Consider the following 21,984-nt stretch of genomic DNA (forward strand, 5'->3'; position numbering starts at 1 on the left):
TAATTAATTCAAATAAGACCATAAGACCACAAGACATAGGAATAAAAGTAAGACCATTCAGCCCAACGAGTCTATCCCACCATTCAATGATGGCTGATGGGCATTTCAAAGCGTCTTACCTGCACTCTCCCTGAAGCCCTTAATTCCTTGCGAGACCAAGAATTTGTCAATCTCTGCCCTGAAGACATTTAACGTCCTGGCCTCCACTGTGCTCTGTGGCAATGAATTCCACAGACCCACCACACTCTGGCTGAAGAAATGTCTCCTCATTTCCATTCTAAATCGACCCCCTCTAATTCTAAGGCTGTGCCCATGGTTCCTAGTATCCCTGCCTAACAGAAACAAATTCCCAGTATCCACCCTTTCTAAGCCATGCATTATCTTCTAAATTTCTATTAGATCTCCCGTCAACCTTCTAAACTCCAAGGAATACAATCCCAGGATCCTTAGCCGTTCATCATATGTTAGGCCTACCATTCCAGGGATCATCCTTGTGAATCTCTGCTGGACACACTCCAGTGCTAGTATGTCCTTCCTGAGGTGTGGGGCCCAAAACTGAACACAGTATTCTAGATGGGGCCTAACCAGAGTTTTATAAAGTCTCAGTAGCAGATTGCTGCTTTTACATTCCAACCGTCTTGAGATAAATGACAACATTACATTTGCTTTCTTAACCATGGACTTAACCTACAAGTCAACCTTCAGAGAATCCTGGACGAGCACTCTCAGGTCCCTTTCACTTTGGCTATATGAAGTTTCTCACCATTTATAAATTATTCCATGCCTGTATTATTTTTTCCAAAGTGCAAGACCTCACATTTGTTCACATTGAATTTCATCAGCCATTTCTTGGACAATTCTCCTGAACTATCTAAATCTTTCTTCAGCCTCCCCACCTCCTCAGAACTACCTGCCTGTCCACCTAACTGCATATCATCGGTGAACTTTGCCAGAATGCCCTCAGTCCCTTCATCCAGATCATTAATATATAAAGTGAACGACCCCAACACTGAACCCTGCAGGACCCCACTTGTCACCAGCTGCCATTCTGAAAAAGAGCCTTTTATCCCAACTCCCTGCCTTCTGTCAAACACCCAATCTTCAATCCATGCCAGTAGCTCACCTTGAACACCATGGGCCCTCACCTTACTCAGCAGCCTCCCAATAGGCACCTTTTCAAAGGCCTTTTGGAAGTCTAGGTAGATAACATCCACTAGGTTTCCCTGGTCTAACCTACTTGTTTCCTCTTCAAAGAATTCTAACAGGTTTGTCAGGCACGACTTCCCCTCACTAAGTCTATGCTGATTTATTCTAATCCGAACCTGCACTTCCAAGAATTTAGAAACCTCATCCTTAATGATGGATTCTAGAATTTTACCTGCAACTGAGGATAGGCTAATCAGCTTATAATTTTCCATCTTTTGTCTTGATCCTTTCTTGAAAAAGGGGGTTACAATAGTGATTTTCCAATCATCTGGGACTTTCCCTGACTCCAGTGATTTTTGAAAGATTACAGCCAACGCCTCCACTATTTCTTCAGCCAACTCTCTCAGACCTCGAGGATGTAGCCCATCCGGGCCAGATTTATCAATTTTTAGACTTCTAGCTTTTCCAGCACTTTCTCTTTTGTAATGTCTACCATATTCAACTCTATCTCTTAACTCTCCTTAATTGTTTGGATATTACTCATGTCTTCCACTGTGAAGACTGACATAGAGTATTAAGTTCTTTAGCTCTTTCCTTATCTCCCATCATTAGCCTTTCTGCATCAATTTGGAGCGGCTCAATCTCTACTTTTGCCTCTCATTTGTTTATTATGTATTGAAAGAAACTTTTACTATTATTCCTAATATTACTGGCTAGTTTACCTTCATATTTGATCTTCTCCTTCCTTATTTCTCTCTTTGCTATCTTCTGTTTATTTTTGTCGTCTTCCCAAGCTTCTGATTTCCCAGTGCTCTTGGCTACTTTATACACTCTCCCTTTTTCTTTGATACATTTCCTGACTTCCTTTGTTAGCCATGGCTGTCTAACCTCTCCCCAGATAATCTTTCTTTTCTTTGGGATGAACCTCTGTATTCAATTACACACAGAAACTCCTGCCATTGGTGCTCCACTGTCTTCCCCACTAGGCTCTGATTCCAGTCGATTTTCATCAGTTCCTCTCTCATGCCCGTGTAATTATCTTTATTTAACTGTAACACCATTACATGTGATTTTGCCTTCTCTCTTTCAACTGCAGGCTGAACTGTACCATATTATGATCTCGGCCTCCTAAGTATTCCCTTACTTTAAGATATTTTATAAAGTCTGGCTCATTACATAGGCTCGTCCCTTGTGGGCTCCATCACAAGTTGTTCCAAAAAGCCATCCTGTAAGCATTCCATGAATTCCCTTTCTTTGGATCCACTGGCAACATTATTCACGCAGTCCATTTGCATATTGAAGTCCCCCATGATCACCATGACCTTGTCTTTCTGACATGCCCAATCTATTTTTTGATAAATCTTGCGCCCCTGATCCTGACCACTGCTGGGAGATCTATACATAACTCCCATCACAGTTTTTTGCTATTGTGGTTCCTCAACTCCACCCACACAGACACCACATCAGCTGACCCTATGTCATTCAGTGCCACAGATTTAATTTCATGCTTGACTAACAAGGCAACCCCTACCCCACTGTCCATCTCCCTGTCTTTTCAATAGGTTGTGAATCCTTGGATGTTTAACTGTCAGTCCTGAAAGCCTTGCAACTACATCTCTGTGATGCCTACCACCTCATAATCATTCACCATGATTTATGCTGTTACAAACACTATGAGCATTCAGGTAAAGTACCTTAATGCTAATTTTCTTATCCTCATGATTTCCATCATCTCCAGTAATATTCCTAAGTTCTCCTTCCTTTTTGCTTCATTCCTAGTCTGCCTCGAACCTAAACCCTGCACACATGCTAACCTGCTGCTTACCTTTGTATTTGTCTCCATTCTCCCTGTTGCTTTCCCTTTCAGCTCTTCTGTTCTAGCCACACAGCACAACCTCACATTTTCCCACATTACATTCAATCTGCCAAGTTTTTGATCATTCACTTAACCTGTCTATTTCCCTCTGTGGACTCTGTATCATCCTGACCATTTACCTTCCCACCTATTTTTGTGTTAGCAGCAAACTTTGTTATAATACATTTAGACTTTCTTCATCCGAGTCATTATAGTAAATAATTGTATCTCCAGCTCTGATCCCTGTGGCACTCGACTAGCTTCAAGTTGTCATCCTGAAAATGTCCCCCTTAGCCCAAAACTCTGTCTTGTATTAGTTTAAAAACATCCCTTAATCGTGCTAACATATGACCTCCAATACAGATGGCTGTTATCTTGTTAAATGTGGTAGTTTATCAAATGCTTTTTAGAAATCCAATTATATTACGTCCTTTGCTTACCCCTTTATCCTACTTGTTAGCTCCTCAAAGAATTCTCATGAATTTGTTTCCGCTCCATAAATTCATACTGACTCAACTGGATGTTTATCTATATTTTTAAATGCTCTTCTATTACATTCTTTATAATAGACTAATAACTTCCCAAAGCAGATGTTAAGCTAAACTGGCCTATAGTTGCTTCTTTTATGCCTCTTTCCCTTTTTAAGTATAGGTATTAAATTGGCAGTTTTCCAATTCCCGGGACTTTTCCAGAATCTAAGTATTCTTGGAAGATGACTAACAGTACGTCTACTATCACTTTAGCTACTTCTTTTAACGTCCTAGGATATATCCCATCAAGTTTTGGATTAGTGGTGCTCGAAGAACACAGCAGTTCAGGCAGCATCCAAGGAGCAGCAAAATCGACGTTTCAGGCAAAAGCCCTTCATCAGGAATAAAGTGAGCTTGAAGCGTGGAGAGATAAGCTAGAGGAGGGTGGGGGTGGGAAGAAAGTAGCATGGAGTACAATAGGTGAGTGGGGGGGGGGGGGGTGATGAAGGTGATAGGTCAGGGAGGAGGGTGGAGTGGATAGGTGGAAAAGGAGATAGGCAGGTAGGACTAGTCATGGGGACAGTGCTGAGCTGGAAGTTTGGAACTAGGGTGAGGTGGGGGAAGGGGAAATGAGGAAACTGTTGAAGTCCACATTGACGCCCTGGGATTGAAGTGTTCCGAGACAGAAGATAAGGCATTCTTCCTCCAGGCGTCTGGTGGTGAGGGAGCGGCGGTGAAGGAGGCCCAGGACCTCCATGTCCTCGGCAGAGTGGGAGGGGGAATTGAAATGTTGGGCCACAGGGTGGTGTGGTTGATTGGTGTGGGTGTCCCGGAGATGTTCCCTAAAGCGCTCTGCTAGGAGGCGTCCAGTCTCCCCAATGTAGAGGAGACTGCATCGGGAGCAACGGATGCAATAAATGATATTAGTGGATGTGCAGGTAAAACTTTGATGGATGTGGAAGGCACCTTTAGGGCCTTGGATGGAGGTGAGGGAGGAGGTGTGGGTGCAGGTTTTGCAGTTCTTGCGGTGGCAGGGGAAGGTGCCAGGATGGGAGGGTGGGTTGTAGGGGGGGGCGTGGATCTGACCAGGTAGTCATGGAGGGAACGGTCTTTGTAGAAGGTGGAAAGGGGTGGGGAGGGAAATATATCCCTGGTGGTGGGGTCTTTTTGGAGGTGGCAGAAATGTTGGTGGATGATTTGGTTTATGCGAAGGTTGGTAGGGAGGAAGGTGAGCACCAGGGGCATTCTGTCCTTGTTACGGTTGGAGGGGTGGGGTCTGAGGGCGGAGGTGCAGGATGTAGATGAGATGCATTGGAGGGCAGGGCCATGGGACTTTTCACCCCATTTATCTCCAGCACATTGATGATTGTTTTTATACTTATTTCATCTCCTCCTAACTCCCTTTAACAATTTGTATTTTTGGAATAGTAGTCATATCTTCTACTGTTCAGTCTGATACAAAACTTAATTCAACTCCTCTGCTATTTTCTGGTTTTCCATTATTATTTTTGCAGACTCATTCTCAAGGGGCCCTAGCCTCACATTGGCATCTCTCTTTCTTTTAAATATTTAAAGAAGCTCTTGTTGTACACCCCGATACTCCTTGGAATTTTACCCTCAATGTTTACTTTCTCCCTCTCTTATTTTATTGATTATGTATTTGTACTCATGCTGTGGACATGATTCTGAGTATATTAAGATTTAATCGTATAGTGGGGGAATTGCAGTCTTTCTTACGCCAGTAAGGATAACATATTTCCTTCCCAGACATTTAATGGACTAATTTAGAATTTTAAACAAGGAGTACGATCAATCCATCACTCAAACCAGTCCTATTATTCAATATGATTATGTCAGAAGTCACATAAAAACAGGTTATAGTTCAACAGGTTTTTTTAAAATCACAAGTTTTAAGAATAATGCTCCTTCTTCAGATGAAGTGACCACATTGTCCACCCCAGCCAAACACCAACATCTCCACAATTTGATTATGGATGATTTGCCCCTCAATTCCATTAACTTAAAACTTATTCCATGTTCCCTCAATACCCTTACTTACAACACACTTGTCAATCTCCATTTTGAATATTTTAAAAGACTTAGCATCTGTATCTTCTTGGGGAAGAGTGTTCCAGATTCCACTAACCTTTTTTGTTTTAAAGCCTGATTTCCAATTTCAATTCTAAAGACTTTGCTTTAATTTTAAGATGAAGCTACCAAAAGAAGTAATTCCAAAATCGACAATTATTAGAGGTAAGCAGGAATGTGGCCATTATCAAATCGGCCATGATTTTATGGGCTGAAATGTCTACTTATGCTCCTAATTTGTAAATTTCATATGTTCACCCTTATGTTAAAATTACAATGTGAATCAATGTTAATGAGAACATCCATTAACCTTAAATTCAAGGGAATACTAAACAACATGTTTTTATAATTTAGTCCTTTGCCTGGCAGCAGTCTGTTCAAATTGAATAGATATTTTCTTCGTGAGATGTGGTATCCTGTTAAAGTCTGAACAAGGTTGTTCACAACTAAAATGTTATTTCCTCACGATTGCATTATTACCCCCTTGAGATAAAGGTCAACATTTCAGTGGCCTTCTCATAGCATCAGAGAGTGGCACTATACAGGAGGAGGCCATTTAGGCCATTGTATCTGTACCAGTCCTTTTTTTTTAAGTATTTTCCAATTGTTCTTTCCAAAGAGCCTGATCAGTACTTTTATCCTTCATGCATTTATCTAGTTCTCTTATGAATGCTACTGTTTAATTTGCTTTCACCAGGCTTTCTAGCCATGTATTTCAGATCACAACTCAATGTGTTAAAGAAAACCGAAAGGACGCAGTGCACTATCAATCCAGAACCACAGGCTAATTTCTCAGGGTATAAGGTCAAATTGCCTCATTTGAAATTTAAATTCAATGAAAATAATGAGTTACAAAGCAAATACATAATGATAGCAAATTATTGTGAAGAACTCAGGTTCTTTCGGGAAGGAAATCTGCCATCCTTACCTGGTCTGGCTTCCATGTGACTCCAGACCTGCAGGAATGTGGCTGACTCTGAGCTGCATTCTGGGCAATTAGGGGAAGGGTAATAAATGCTGCCTAGCCAGCAATGTCCAGATTCTATAAACAAATTGCTTTTTAAAATTGATTTCTCTTGTGGCCACTCATGCTTTTCCCAATCAGTGGCCTCTTACCTGTGGCCATTTTGCCACTGGAAACAGTTTCTCCCTCTCCCACTCTGTCAAAGTTAGTCGTGGAATTGAAGAACTCTATCAAACCTCCTCTCATGTGTTTCTGCTCTGAGGAGACCAATTCCAGCTATTCCTGTTTCTTCACATAAGTTCCTCATTCCATCTACCATTCGAGGAAATTTCTTTCGCAATTTCTAAAGTGTAGTACTCAGAACGTAACAGTACTCGGTTGAGGCTGAACTAGCGTTTATAAAGGTTTAGCATAACTTCTATTCTTTATTCAATAATAAAGCTAGCAATAGTAATGGAGCATTTTTAACTTGTCCTGCCACCTTCAAGGAATTATGGACTTTCCAGTCTCCCTGCTCTTGCATGCCTTTAATTTTATATTGCTTGTCCTAGGTCTTCTACAAAGTCATATCCCTTCACAATAATCAATATTTAATTTGTGATGTGTCTGCCCAGTTCACCTGTCTCCAAGTCCTCCTGAGGTCTATTACTATCTCCTCATATCTTGCTACATTTTGAATTTTGGATCTTCCGCTAGTTTATTATCTAAATCCAGGTCATTTAACTTAGCTCAAAATAAGAATATCCCAACACTGAAACTTGGTGAATTCGACTGTACAATTATTCCCAGACCGGAAAACAACTATTCACCATTCCTCTCTGCTTCCCATCCCTTATGTAACTTGAGATTTGAACACATGGAAGGCTCAAAGACCAAAAAGCAGTGATTCTTTATTTCATCAGCATCAGGTCATTCCAAACAGGAAGGGGCATTAAGGATAAACAGGGAACTATTTACACTATGTACATGAAACAAGGTCTGTGGATTACATTGGCCTGAATAAGCCCTTCTGCTCCTCCTTCCCATCAGTCCTGCTTTCATCAACAACACATTTTTATTCCCAACAAGAGTCACTTCAACTGTTCCATCTGCCTCCCGCACTATCACCATCTGCTGGTGGAGGTCTCAGTGAACTGCTCAGTATGCTCTATTCCTGAAAATATGTTGCTGGAAAAGTGCAGCAGGTCAGGCATCATCCAAGGAGCAGGAGAATCAACGTTTCGGGCATGAGCCCTTCTTCAGGCTCTATTACCCTTGCCACCTCCAAACCATATTTGTATCTATGCAGCTACTGCCTTTTTAATTCTATTAATGTTACATTTAACAGTTGACTATTTACTGAGCCAATAATGTACATTCATAGACATTTGCATTGTGCTGCTTCTCTAGGACTCTCACATTGAAGGAAACATTACAAATAGTGCTGTTTGAATCCAAAGAGAATAACCTAGCATTTCCCAACATTGAACTTCACATGCTACAGTTGTGCCCTCACACAAATTCTATCAATGCCCCTTTTTAACTTCCTTCTTCTACACACAGAGGTTTGTGTGCCTCCAAGCCCAGTAATGACTTGTATTCATGTATATACAACTCAGTATGGTGAACTAGATTACACTCTAAAAGTTTTCATGGCTACTTTTCCCAGCACTACCCAATAAATTAGCAGATTATTAAATTTGCAACATCAGTGTTGAAACACTGGCTTCTGAAAATGTGACTTGCACAATTCTGGTCCAACCCCATGCATGTAAAGTGACTAGATCTTTGTTAATCAATGTATGCTAAAACCAGTCTGAGCTCCCAAATCTCCATTCCTTTTCTAAAGAGAAACATACGGGATTACTTCTTCAAAATACTTGCACACACTTACATCACTGCAGGTGATCTGATTCTGTTTTGCTAATATTATTTCTGGTGTATCTGGCATGACATGAATTTTAGTCTTGTCTGCTTCCCAGGCTTCAAGGTACGCACGCTGAAAAATATACACATGTGTTAGTATGTCAATTGACCAAAGAAGTCAATTGAACAATGAGTATTTTCAAAGAAATTTTAAAAAGCGAAGTGATTCAACCTTGTTCATTATACGCGCATTATTCTTTGCCAGGGTCATGTCCATGGAGTCAGACAAACTGCTGAATTTCAACTTGGAAGGATGCTGGCGGTAATTGGTCTCACTCAGAATCTCTCCAGCTCTTTTGACTTTGGCCACGTCTAGTGATTCCAGAGGAGACCATCCGATACCCTTTAGCCACCCAAGATCTGCTTTGTATAGATTCTGGAAAGCAATAAAAAGTTATTTACTGTTTTCACATTGAGTTAAGTGTTATCGAGGTTACATCTAAATAAAGACAAGTGAAATGGTTAAAGGTTGAAGGGATGGGTTAGGGCAAAGGCATACTATTTAAATTGTAAGATTTTCTCATCAACGATTTGATTTCGATTGCAGTCCCGAACCACGCTTTATTTGTGTAACAGAAAATACATTTATAAATACGTTTATGCTTTCTTCAGAGTTTGCTATGATTTGTAATGAGTCAATTTCTTTGGACTATAAGGAGTACCAATAGGAAATGAAAGGGTGGCCTGATGTTTTAAAACTATTTTCCACATTCAAAGGGAATTTTCCTGAACTTGAATTCTGGCAACATTGCACAGCAGTGCTGTTAATAAAAGCTTACAACAAGACATTGCAGAGACATACTGATAAAGGAGGAGCAGGCCACAGTTAGTGCTTAGTCTGTGCTCTCAGTAATGGTCCTGTGGTGACGTACAGAAAAAAACTCATGATTTTTATATTCCAAATAAATTTTTCATACTTGAAATAATCAACAATTCATTCCAACATCAAGATGCAAGGATGAATCCACCTCTGCAGCATCAAAAATAACCAAGTTGTGTGTTAGGAATTTTAATAAAGATTGTGGAGAATAAAGTTTACCTTTCAAAGGTTAGTCAAGCTTATTTATAACTTATTGACATATTGATGTCAACAGATATTCTGAAATTTAATGGGTCATCTTTGGAAAATTTGAACTCTGCATGTTATTTTATTAATTATATATAATTGTTCACATTTTAATATCAAAACAGATGATTCTGAAAGACCAAATTTACATTCATTTGGAGAGGCAAGGGATGATTAGGGATAGTCAGCATAGTTTTCTATGAGAGAAATCATATCTCACAAATTTGATTGAATATTTTGAGGAAGTAACCTAAAAGATTGATGAAGGCAGAGCAGTAAACGTTGTTGAGTTGGACTTTAGTAAAGCCTTTGACAAATTCCTGCATGGCCAACTAATTAATAGCATTAGATCACATGGGATTCAGGGTGAACTGGCCAATTGGATACAAAATTGGCTTTCTGGTGGGAAACATAAGGTGGAGGGTTCTTTGTCGGAACAGCGGTGTTCCACAGGGATTCGTACTGGGTCCATTTTTATTTGCCATTTATATAAATGAAATGGATGAGAATGTAGGAAGAATAGTTAATAAGTTTGTGGGTGACACCAAAATTGGTGGTATAGTGGACAGCGAAGAAGGTTATCTAAGGTTACGAAGAGATCTTGACCAATTGGGTCAATTGGCTGAGGATTGCCAGATGGAGTTTAATTTTGACAAATGAGATTGCATTTAGGTAAATAACCATGCAGGATCTATACAATTAATGGTAGGACCCTGGGTAATTTTGTAGAACTGAGAGGACTAGGGGCTCAGGTACACAATTATTTGAAATTTTTGCCACAGGTAGACAGGATGGTTGAGAAGGCATTAGCATGCTTGCCTTCATTGTTCAGACCTTTAAATATAGGAGCTGGGACAACATGTTGAGGTTGTATAGGACATTGGTGAGGCCTCTTCTGCAATACTGTGTGCAGTTATGGATGCACTTTTATCAGATGGATAATATTAAACTGGAAAGGGTTCAGAAAAGATTTACTTGAATGTTGCTAGAAATGGAGTGTTTGAGTTATAAAAATAGGCTGGATAGGTTGGAACTTCTTCCAGTAGAGCGTAGGAGGTTGAAGGGTGATCTTATAGACGTTTGCAAAATCATGAGGGGCATACATAAGGTGAACAGCAAAGATCTTTTCCTTAAGGTGGGGGAATTTAAAATAGGGGTCATATTATGAAGGTGAGAGGAGAAGGATTTAAAAAGGGCAAGAGGAGCAACTTTTTTAACACAGTGTATGGTTAGTGTGTGGAATGAACAGTCAAAGGAAGTGTTGGATCCGGGTGCAGTTACAACCTTTAAAAGACATTTGGATAAGTACATGATAAGGAAAGGTTTGGAGGTATATGGGCTAACTGCAGGCAGATGGGATGTGTAAGTTTGGGAACATTGCAAGTATGGACTGGTTGGACCGAAGGTCTGTTTCCCTACTGTATGACACTGTGATTCTATCTCCGTTTCAACGTATGATTGAATTTAGAAAATAAGGACTCATGGAATAAATGAAGCAAAGCTCAAACTATTTTTTTCAATACAGGATTACCTTGAAGATGTTGCTAATAATAACCATGTAAAAGCTGCATATATTTCTAACATTTGTTACAGTGAGATAGTATTATCACACAAATAATTGTTCCTCTTGATTTCCAATACATACATCACTCTGCAAATCATAGGCTTTCTTTGCCTGGATCACATCAGTCTGGTCTGGCAGACAGGTCCACTGATGCAGGTACCGTCTGTAATCAATGTCGCTGACCAGAGTCTGGCACTTCTTGGCCAACAGGATGTCCAGCATGTCGACTGGCATGTTGAACTTGGTCTTTGTTTTTTCAAAGTCCTTTTTGTATTCCCGGTCGCTCTGGATCTTGGCCACATGCATGGACCAAACCATCTTGGGATCATCTTGAAGGTTTCGGCATCCAATATGGTGGCCAAGTTGCTGGCGATAGGCTGTTTTGTATTTATACTGAAACACAGAGGTCAAACAAATAATGGTTAATTGAATCACTAACTTTAAATTCAAAGAACGGGTATGGGCATCTCGGTTTTTAATATAGAACTCCCTGAGTCAAAATAGCAGGTTCACTTACATCACTGGCGATATCGCGGGATGCTTTTGCTGCTTTGATGGAAATGGCATCAGGGCGCAAATCATAGCCCTTCTTCTTATCCTCCTCCATAGCGAGTCTGTACAGTTTCTGAGAAAAAGAAGTAATAGTTTCAGCATCAGGATTACACCAACAGTGGTTTCTTTTTATGTTCCTGATTTTAGCTGAACTGTGTGGAAGATATTTGTAAGCTTTATTTGGAGACTCTATTTCACTTTACAGTTAAAAAGGCATTACCAAGGTTGGGACGGGCACTGTTGGTTCCCACACAATGGCAAAACAAACATAAACCTTAGCTCTAATACATGCTCATCCCAGCCAAGTATCATTGAAGGAATCAAAAAATTGTTCATTGAGGTGGGAAGAACGAGGTAAAAAAAGGGAAGTAGTCTAGATACATGAAAATCTGGTTAAAATATATTTTTACGTTTTAACACTGCTGGCTAAAACACTTTACCCACAACCAAAGTAAGGCTCACCAGATTATAATTACCAGGGTTGTCTCTACTCCCCTTCTTGAATAGGGGAACAACATTTGCTATCCTCCAGTTCTTGGAATGAGTTATGAATCTCAAAAACGTTTAGACTTCCACAAAAAAAATTCTACTGTTGCATTCACTCAAATGATTTTGGTCCAGACAAAAGCTTATTTGTCAAATGGTCTCACAACTACTTGTGAGACAGTATGAACTTCGAAAAATAAAACAGGTAAATAGGCTGGACATCCTGTGGTTAGACACCTATGGGAAAACTGACAATATTTTGGAATGAAGTAGAGCTCAAACTGAAACAATTACAAACCAATCATGCATTTCAGAAACCAAAGAATGCAGAATGGTCAACATGAGATCAGTCAGGCAGGCAAAAGTGAGGACTGATGAAGGGCTTTTGCCTGAACTGTCGATATCCCTGCTCCTCGGATGCTGCCTGACCTGCTGTGCTTTTCCAGCACCACTCTGATCTAAACATGAGGTCAGTTGCTTTGTCATCAACATATGGAAAGAAAAGCTCATTTAGGCAAGTTGTATTTGGAGCAAGACCATGAAGGAAGTCTTGTTTGGAAGCAAAACAATGCTAGTCAGGTTAGATCCCATAAATTCAAGTCAACCTCAGCTGACCATCTGGCAAGCAACTGTTTGTTTATACAATTGCTTTGTAATGCTTTAAGTTTTTAAACATTTTTCTCATTACAAAATGGATGGATTTGCAGTAAGATTGTGTCAGTTGTTATTCCCTATCCCCTGCATTTTATAGACAATCAAAGCATTTTAACTCAGAAGCATCCACTCACCAAGAACTCTGTGTTCCTCTAATTCAGCTACTTTTGCACTTAGCTCCCTTACCCCCAAACCTGGCTGATGTCCCTTCAGCCGTCTATAGTATAAGCTCTGGAATTCCCTCTCCACGACCTGTATTTTTATTGTCAAGGTTGGTCGTGGCAGGTGACTTCATATACCTGTCTTCCGAGAAAGCATTTGGAAAGGTGGGATCTTACTGCTAGGGGTGTGGGAGGGTCACGCAGAATGGATTGAAATTCGACCAGCTAACTTGAGAAAGTTCTGCGCAGAACTACATGGGTTACAAGGTGTTGATCTGGGCTGCGTAAAATGCTTGTCACTTCTCAGTGGAACTTCTTCCACTTTATAATGAAAATCATCACACCCTCTAGCCCTCATTCAACACACTTCCTCAACACCCTCTTTCATTTCTCATGCATGTCACATACCAGACAGTGCAACCCCCACCACATCCAATGGCACCTCATCCGACCCAACATGAGGGTTGTCATCATCGAGTTTATTGGTAGCCTATGATTAACATTCAGTCAATACTTTGTGCAAGTGTCAACAGGAAGTTCTATAATTTGGCATGGGATTGGAAGAGGCCATGGGACTGGGTAAAGGGATAGCTTTGTGGAAGTGGGAAGAAGGCTGCAAATGGATTGGGGGGTTCTGGATGGAGGACATGGAGACTGAAAGAAAGATGTGGGGTGAAGGAGGCTCCAAAGAATATGGGGGATGGTTAGGGAAGGAGGTTGTGGTAACAGGCGTGGGCTAGAAGGCTGTGACATGAATATTGGGAAAAGGGGCTATGTACACTAGGAAGAATGTGGCTGCAGGAAGAGAGAAAGAGAGAAAAGGGTTGAGGAGAGGAAGTCTACAAGATTGAAAGGAGGAAATGTAGTTTCAAACCCATTAACAAAGGAATTCTCAACTCACTAGAATAAACTCAAATTACTGAGGTAATGGATTTCTTAAAAAGGAATGTGGAACCTTATGTTAAAGCTCCATAAGTTCTTGATCCTTTCAAATGGAAAAATGTTTATTAGATTCCATTATGATGAACACTCTGTTAATTGTTAAATTTAAATGTGAGATTGAGATTTGAGATGTAGATAAAAGCATACTAATTGCCTAATTAAAACATTTCAGCTTTGTGGATCTATAGTGGGAATTAGCTTGAACTTCACTAGTCTATAAAGAGCATATTTAGGGTCACTTTTGTTTATGAGTAGAAGTGTATGTCGGTTATTTTGAAAAAGTGTTTGTACAATATGTGCATTTGTCTCATGTCAATTGAAACACTGTGGTGTCTGGAAAATTAACGCTTTTGTCGATGCTGCAGTTTTAAGTTGAATGGAGGATTAATAATTATTGATGATATTAATTAATTCTTCTCCTTCCATTTCTGTGTAAAGTAAATATCCCATATATCAGCACAAATACAGGTGGCATTTTAAAAAAATGTAACAGAATAACCTAATAAATGGGTTTGTGAAAATGAAAAATATATCATAGAAAACCTAAACATAACTCTCGAGAAAAATCAAGAAAAGCCCACCCAAAGAAAATTATATTGACCCCTGGAGAAATCAGCAAGTCAGTGGTCTAACACCTTGAGTGAAATGCATTAATATTCCCCTTGTTATATGCAATATTGACTATTACGCAGATGAGTGAAAAGTTAATGAAATTTGCACATCAGAAAGGACACTTACATTACTAAAGTTCAGTGTGTTTGTTTTGGCCTGTTCAATCTCAGGAGTGTCAGGCATGACATGAATCTTCACCTTGTCCTTCTCCCAGGCTTCTGTGTAAAGTCGCTGTTATAAATATAAGAAATGTAATTAGAGTAACAAGGGCATGGGATTATGTTTACCACATCAACTAAACCATCTATGTGTAAAATACTCTTGCCTTGTTCATTATATGTGCATTATTCTTTGCCAGGGTCATGTCCATGGAGTCAGATAAACTGTTGAATTTCAACTTGGAAGGATGCTGGCGGTATTTGGTCTCACTCAGGATCTCTCCAGCTCTTTTGACTTTGCCCACATCTAGTGATTCCAGAGGAGACCATCCGATACCTTTTAGCCACCCAAGGTCTGCTTTGTATAGATTCTGGAAGGTAATGAAAAATCATTGATTACTTGCACTACCGTGCAAATCTACAGTGAACTAAAATGTCTGCCATCCCCCTTATTCTTTCTCAGACAATTACAAAGGAGAAGGTTGGACTTCACTCTGCCATCTCAAATTTTGGTTCACCACCCTTACTCACAGGTTTTTCCAACATAATATTGATGCCAATGTGCAATAATACTAATAATGGTAAGTAATTGAACAATGCATTGCCTCTAAAAACTGAAAGAACTGCTGATGCTGTAAATCAGAAACAAAAACAGAAGTTGCTGGAAAAGCTCAGCAGGTCTGGCAGCATCTGTGCAGAGAAATCAAAATTAACATCTTAGGTCCAGTGACTCTTTCTCAGAATGATCTGAGGAAGGGTGACTGGACCCAAAATGTTAACCTTGATTTCTCTTCACAGATGCTGCCAAATCTGTTGAGCTTTTCCAGCAACCTCTGCTTTTGAATACATTGCCTCTGCTGTGTTTCCCAAATGTGCGTTATTTAATTTCAGGATGCAGTGTCAAGAAGGAGGATGAAGGAGTAGGTTCTTTTTGGATCCAAGGCCTAACTTGACAGTCAGAAAGCACTGCCTTGCAGAGGTCCAAGTAACAAAGTAGAGAGTCGGAGTCAAAATATTCCTCATTTGCAGGTAGAATAGCAACAAAAAAATTCCCTGTTTTTTGTGACAACTCTCGGCTGGAGTGTCATGAGTTGAGTTAGATAGGTATCTGTTGAAACAAAAGCCTACGAGGTTGATAGAACAAAATATGTTTCCAGGTGAGGAAATCCCAAACAAGAAGAAAATGAGGTCTGCAGATGCTGGGGATCAGAGTTGAAGAGTTTGGTGCTGGAAAAGCACAGCAGGTCAGGCAGCATCTGGGGAGCAGGAGAATCGATGTTTCAGGCTAGTGCCTGACATTCGATTCTCCTGCTCCTTGGATGTTGCCTGACCTGCTGTGCTTTTCCAGCATCACATTTTTCAATTCAATTCCAAAACAAGGGCAATTAACCATAAAAATAAAAGTGGGGAATACAGAGGTGATATCACAGAACATGTATTGACACAAGTGAACAGCAGTGAGAATCGAGAAGTTCAGCCCCCATAAATGCTATTGAAGTAGATCAATTGAAATGTAATAATTGAGAAAGATTGTCTTTTTATGATTTTCAAAGCTACTCATGGAATTAAGAATAGCCCAGATTGAATTAGAATGCAGATCAGGCGTGACCTTACTGAATGTTTTTCAAACTCACAGGATGAGGGCATCACAGTCTAGGCCAGTATTTATTGCCAATAACCACATTACTATGGCATAATTGAATGGCTTTTCTGATGTCTGTGCATTCATGTATCAACTTATCTGAGCTAAAATTAAGGAAAAAGGTTGAACAGTGAACACAAGGTTCTTAGGTGCCAAGACTTGATTGTATAGAACTTTCAAATTTGGAATGACTTCATAATAATTTAGAGTGATCAACATTGGGGAAAAGATTTGAACAGAATGACTAACTCCATTATACCATTGGTGAGATACTCACATCACTTTGCAGATCATAGGCCTTCTTTGCCTGGATCACATCAGTCTGGTCTGGCAGACAGGTCCATTGGTGCAGGTACCGTCTGTAATCAATGTCACTGACCAGAGTCTGGCACTTCTTGGCCAACAGGATGTCCAGCATGTCAACTGGCATGTTGAACTTGGTCTTCGTCTTCTCAAAGTTCTTCTTGTATTCCCGGTCGCTCTGGATCTTGGCCACGTGCATGGACCAAACCATCTTGGGGTCATCTTGAATGTTACGGCATCCAATGTGGTGGCCAAGCTGCTGGCGATAGGCTGTTTTGTATTTGTACTGAAAAATAGTTATGAACATTTAGTGGTATTTCCTACAGTGAAATGAAAACAATTTTGCAATCTCAAAACAGTCGCATTTCTCAGAAGAGTTACATTCATGGTGACAAATGTGCATACTTGTGGCAACTTGGGTTATACACCAGTATCATCTTATTCTAATTGTAGAAAACAGTTTCTCAGAGTGCATTACAAGAAAATCAGGTCTACCACCTCAGCACAAAAGGCCTGGTTAGATAGATGTAGTATAAAACTCAGCTGGAATACAGATATTTGCCCATGATGGCAACATAACTAAAGCAGAAGCAGAAAAGTCACGAGTCTGAAGAAGACTAGGTTGGTAATGAGGGTGAAACAAAGGCTGAGTTGAAAAAACATTGACAGCGCTTTTTAAGAGATGGTAAAGGAGAGAGCTTTTAGAAGGAATCTCCTAAGGAAGACAGGCATTGAAATTTTTTAAAATTTTAAATACATCTAGAGGTATGTGCAAATAGCAGGAAAGTGGCATTGAGATAAAGGATCGACTATGGTTCTGCTGAATGACAGAAAAAGCTTGAAAGGCCAAATGACGTAGGCCATGCTATTGTTTCTATGTTTCTATTATGTTATTATGATAGGAATGTTGACTTAACAGAGAATAAGGCCTGATCCTACCACATTCTTTGGTTCAAAAGTGAAGAATTTTGCCAAATTGGAATAGTTGATCAGCACAACTGGTAGCAACTGCATTTAAAGGGATGTGTCTGTCCACTGGAACTCCATTGGTAAAGGATTGTTACAGATGGAAAAACTCAGGACAATGCAGGAATACTGCAATGGATGGAGACTAATGGATTGCATTGGCATAGATTTCATGAGATCCATTTCCTTCAAATGGCAGTCCTCAATAGGGGCACATGATCACAAATAACCTCTGTAGAGCTAAGCAAAACTCCATATTAACAAAAAAGAAGTTCTTTGCTGGAAAGTTAGATTTAAGAAATGGAGTCGAAGGAGCAACAAGGATATTCAAAATCATAGGCACTCCTGCCACTTGTGTAAGTTTCAAATGGAGGATAAACATTTGAGCAGAGAAGAGTCAATAATAAAACAAGAAGGACAAGGTACCTGACGCAACAGAATCAGCAGTTTAAATAAGCTGATGAAGCATTTAAGTAGAAATGAAAAAGTAAAGGATTAGGTGAGGAGCATGTTGGACTGAGTTCGGTTTGAACATGCTGCACTTAACGTCCACCTTCTGTTGAAGAAAAGCTTTCAGTTGCATTAAAGGCCTTCAGCAAAGAGAATTAATGTTGAAAACCACATTTATTATTGTTAGACATGGATCGAAACATCTTTAATGAATTTACATTGGTCTCTGGGCATCATCCACTAATGGTTTATGGTTGAGGTAGTTCTTTTTCCTTCTTACTTTCTTAAAACAGCAAGTCATCAAATGGTTAAACAGCCCCTGATGGGACAATGTAATAAACACATAATCAAATGGTTAACAGTAGCTTATAAAAAAAAATTAACTTATTAAATCAAAACATCATTGTCCAGGGTGATGATGCACCTTAGCCCCTACAGAGTTCACCGGGCACTCACTTAACTATTCATCTTTCTAGACAGTTTCTAGTCAATGTGTTCACAGATCTTATTATAAACTCTGCAGCAATGAAACTTGAACCGAGGCCTCCTGGCTCAAAGGCAGGGACATTGTTATTGTGCCACATTGAACTAAAAATGAATCAGTTAGAATTTGCTAGAACACACCTGTGGGACAGATGGGACTTGAATCCAAGTCTTCTGGCCCAGAGGTAAGAACACTACCACTACACCACAAGAACACTACATTGTCCTTATTAGACATTTTTAACCAACCTTTTCAGAGATACTATTTCACACTGCTGGGACCCGACCTCAACAAACTTAGTTTATTGCTCTTAGCAATTAACTCATTAAGCAAAATGACAAACTACCAGGAGTCTGTTTTGACCTATCTGCCTCCATTACAACCTCATGCCAGACTGCTTAGTTCACCACCAGATTGAATCGAGCTTATTGTGATTTTAATAATAATTCATTCAAAACTAATATTTTATATAAATTATTTATAAACTTGAAAAATTCTTCTTACTTACATCACTTGCAATATTTGTAGATGCCTTTGCAGCCTTTATTGATATAGCATCAGGTCTGAGGTCATAACCTTTCTTCTTGGATTGTTCCCAGCCCAACTTATATATGTTCTACAAAGAGAGAAGACATTTAGTGCTTACAATCCTGGACTTAAATCTTTATTTTATTTAAATTAGAATTCTTTTTAAAATGTCTTACATTACTGAACATATGAGCATTGGCCTTAGCTTGTAAGATATCTGGATGATCCAGTGTCACGTGGACCTTAGTTTTGTCTTTCTCCCAGGCGTCTGTATACAGATTCTGTGAAAATAAAAAGGAATGTACATCTGAGCTTCTTTAGAAATTGTTGTAAGAGCTCTGAAAAGAAACACTGCAGACTCAGGATTGATTTAACTATTGTGAAATTACTGCAATTATATCTAATCCTCCTTCAACATTCACTTCATCCACCACTAGTACATCGTGGCCACAGAGTGTAGTTCTGACAAGATACACTACAGCAGCAAATGGGACTAAGTCAGATTAGATGTCTGGTCAGCGTGGACAGGTTGGACCGAAAGGTCTGTTTCTGTGCTGTATGACTCTATGACTATAACTTTAACTCAATAAGACACCTTTGACAGTTGCTTTCAAGACCATGATCACTACTGCCAAGGAGGACAACAACAGCAAATGCATGAAAACACTACACCTTTCCTTCTAATCCACAAGCTATCCTGATTTAGAAATATACCTCCATTTCTTCATTATCACTAGTTCTAAATTCTGGATCTCGCTGCCTAACTGGATGGAGGGTGTATCTATACCAGTGCACTATAGTGGTTCAAAAAGACAATAGACAATAGGTGCAGGAGTAGGCCATTCAGCCCTTCGAGCCTGCACCGCCATTCAATATAATCATGGCTGATCATTCCTAATCAGTATCCTCTTCCTGCCTTATCTCCATAACCCTTGATTCCACTATCTTTGAGAGCTCTCTCCAACTCTTTCTTAAATGAATCCAGAGACTGGGCCTCCACTGGCCTCTGTGGCAGAGTATTCCACACAGCCACCACTCTCTGGGTGAAGAATTTTCTCCTCATCTCTGTCCTAAATGGTCAACACCATATTTTTAAGCTGTGTCCTCTGGTTCGGCACTCACCCATCAGCGGAAACATGTTTCCTGCTGCCAGAGTGTCCAATCCTTTCATAATCTTATATGTTTCAATCAGATCCCCTCTCAGTCTTCTAAACTCAAGGATATACAAGCCCAGTCGCTTCAGTCTTTCAGTGTAAGGTAATCCTGCCATTCCAGGAATTGACCTTGTGAACCTACGCTGCACTGCCTCAATAGCCAGAATGTCTTTCCTCAAATTTGGAGACTAGAACTACACACAGTACTCCAGGTGTGGTCTCACCAGGGCCCTGTACAGCTGCAGAAGCACCTCTTTGCTTCTATACTCAATTCCTCTTGTTATGAAGGCCAGCATGCTATTAGCCTTCTTCACTACCTGCTGTACCTGCATGCTTGCCTTCATTGACTGGTGTACAAGAACACCCAGATCTCTCTGTACTGCCCCTTTACCTAAATTGATTCCATTAAGGTAGTAATCTGCCTTCCTGTTCTTGCCACCAAAGTGGATAACCATACATTTATCCACATTAAACTGCATCTGCCATGCATCTGCCCACTCACCTAACTTGTCCAGGTCACCCTGTAATCTCCTAACATCCTCATCACATTTCACCCTGCCACCCAGCTTTGTATCATCAGCAAATTTGCTAATTTATTGCTGATACCATCTTCTATATCATTAACATATATTGTAAAAAGCTGCGGTCCCAGCACGGATCCCTGCGGTACCTCACTGGTCACTGCCTGCCATTCCGAAATGGAGCGGTTTATCACTACCCTTTGTTTCCTATCATCCAACCAATTTTCAATCCAATCTAGTACTTTGCCCCCAATACCATGCGCCCTAATTTTACTCACTAACCTCCTGTATGGGACTTTATCAAAAGCTTTCTGAAAGTCCAGGTACACTACCTCTACTGGATCTCCCTCGTCCATCTTCAGAGTTACATCCTCAAAAAATTCCAGAAGATTAGTCAAGCATGATTTCCCCTTCATAAATCCATGCTGACTCTGACCTATCCTGTTACTACTATCCAGATGTGCCGTAATTTCATCCTTTATAATAGACTCAAGCATCTTTCCCACCACTGAGGTCAGACTAACTGGTCTATAATTTCCTGCTTTCTCTCTCCCACCTTTCTTAAAAAGTGGTATAACATTAGCCACCCTCCAATCCTTAGGAACTGACCCCAAATCTATCGAATTCTGGAAAATAATCACCAACGCATCCACGATTTCCCGAGCCACCTCCTTCAGTACCCTGGGATGTAGACCATCAGGGCCCAGAGACTTATCAACCTTCAGACCTAACAGTCTCTCCAACACCAAATCCTGGCAAATATAAGTTCCCTTAAGTTCAGGGCCTTCAGCCACTATTACCTCAGGGACATTGCTTGTGTCTTCCCCAGTGAACACAGATCTGAAGTACCCATTTAATTCTTCTGCCATTTCTTTGTTCCCCGTAATATATTCCACTGTTTCTGTCTTCAAGGGCCCAATTTTAGTCCTAATCAGTTTTTTGCCTTGCACATACTTAAAAAAGCTTTTACTATCCTCCTTTATAGTATTGGCCAGTTTACCTTCGTACCTCATTTTTCCTCTGCGTATTTCCTTCTTAGTAATCCTCTGTTGCTCTTTAAAAGCTTCCCAGTCCTCAGTTTTCCCACTTGTCTTTGCTATGTTATACTTTTTCTCTTTTAACTTTATATGTTTCTTAACTTCCCTCGTCAGCCACAGCCGCCCCTGCCTCCTCCTGGGATCTTTCTTCCTTTTAGGAATGAACTGATCATGCAACTTCTGCATTATACAAAGAAGTATCCGCCATTGTTCCTCCACGGTCATCCCTGCTAAGGTATTGCACCATTGAACTTTGGCCAGCTCCTCCCTCATAGC

At 40.1% G+C, this 21,984-nt stretch overlaps 1 protein-coding gene across 41 annotated transcripts in view; it reads right to left on the reverse strand.

Moving 5' to 3' along the window:
- The window catches only part of neb (nebulin), a 293,069-nt gene that overhangs the window by 173,625 nt on the left and 97,460 nt on the right, over positions 1–21,984 (reverse strand). For 39 of the 41 annotated variants that reach the window (XM_072579807.1, XM_072579838.1, XM_072579817.1 and 36 more), the window contains 9 exons: positions 19,173–19,277; positions 18,977–19,084; positions 16,543–16,854; positions 14,791–14,994; positions 14,592–14,696; positions 11,576–11,683; positions 11,140–11,451; positions 8,601–8,804; positions 8,397–8,501 (listed from right to left, as the gene is read on the reverse strand). In XM_072579807.1, the coding sequence (XP_072435908.1) occupies positions 8,397–8,501; positions 8,601–8,804; positions 11,140–11,451; positions 11,576–11,683; positions 14,592–14,696; positions 14,791–14,994; positions 16,543–16,854; positions 18,977–19,084; positions 19,173–19,277 (1,563 nt within the window). The remainder of the gene's footprint in view (positions 1–8,396; positions 8,502–8,600; positions 8,805–11,139; positions 11,452–11,575; positions 11,684–14,591; positions 14,697–14,790; positions 14,995–16,542; positions 16,855–18,976; positions 19,085–19,172; positions 19,278–21,984) is intronic. The other 2 variants (XM_072579844.1, XM_072579845.1) reach the window with 2 other exon arrangements.

This window comes from Chiloscyllium punctatum, chromosome 10 (genome assembly GCF_047496795.1).
Source record: "Chiloscyllium punctatum isolate Juve2018m chromosome 10, sChiPun1.3, whole genome shotgun sequence".
Taxonomy (NCBI): Eukaryota; Metazoa; Chordata; class Chondrichthyes; order Orectolobiformes; family Hemiscylliidae; genus Chiloscyllium; species Chiloscyllium punctatum.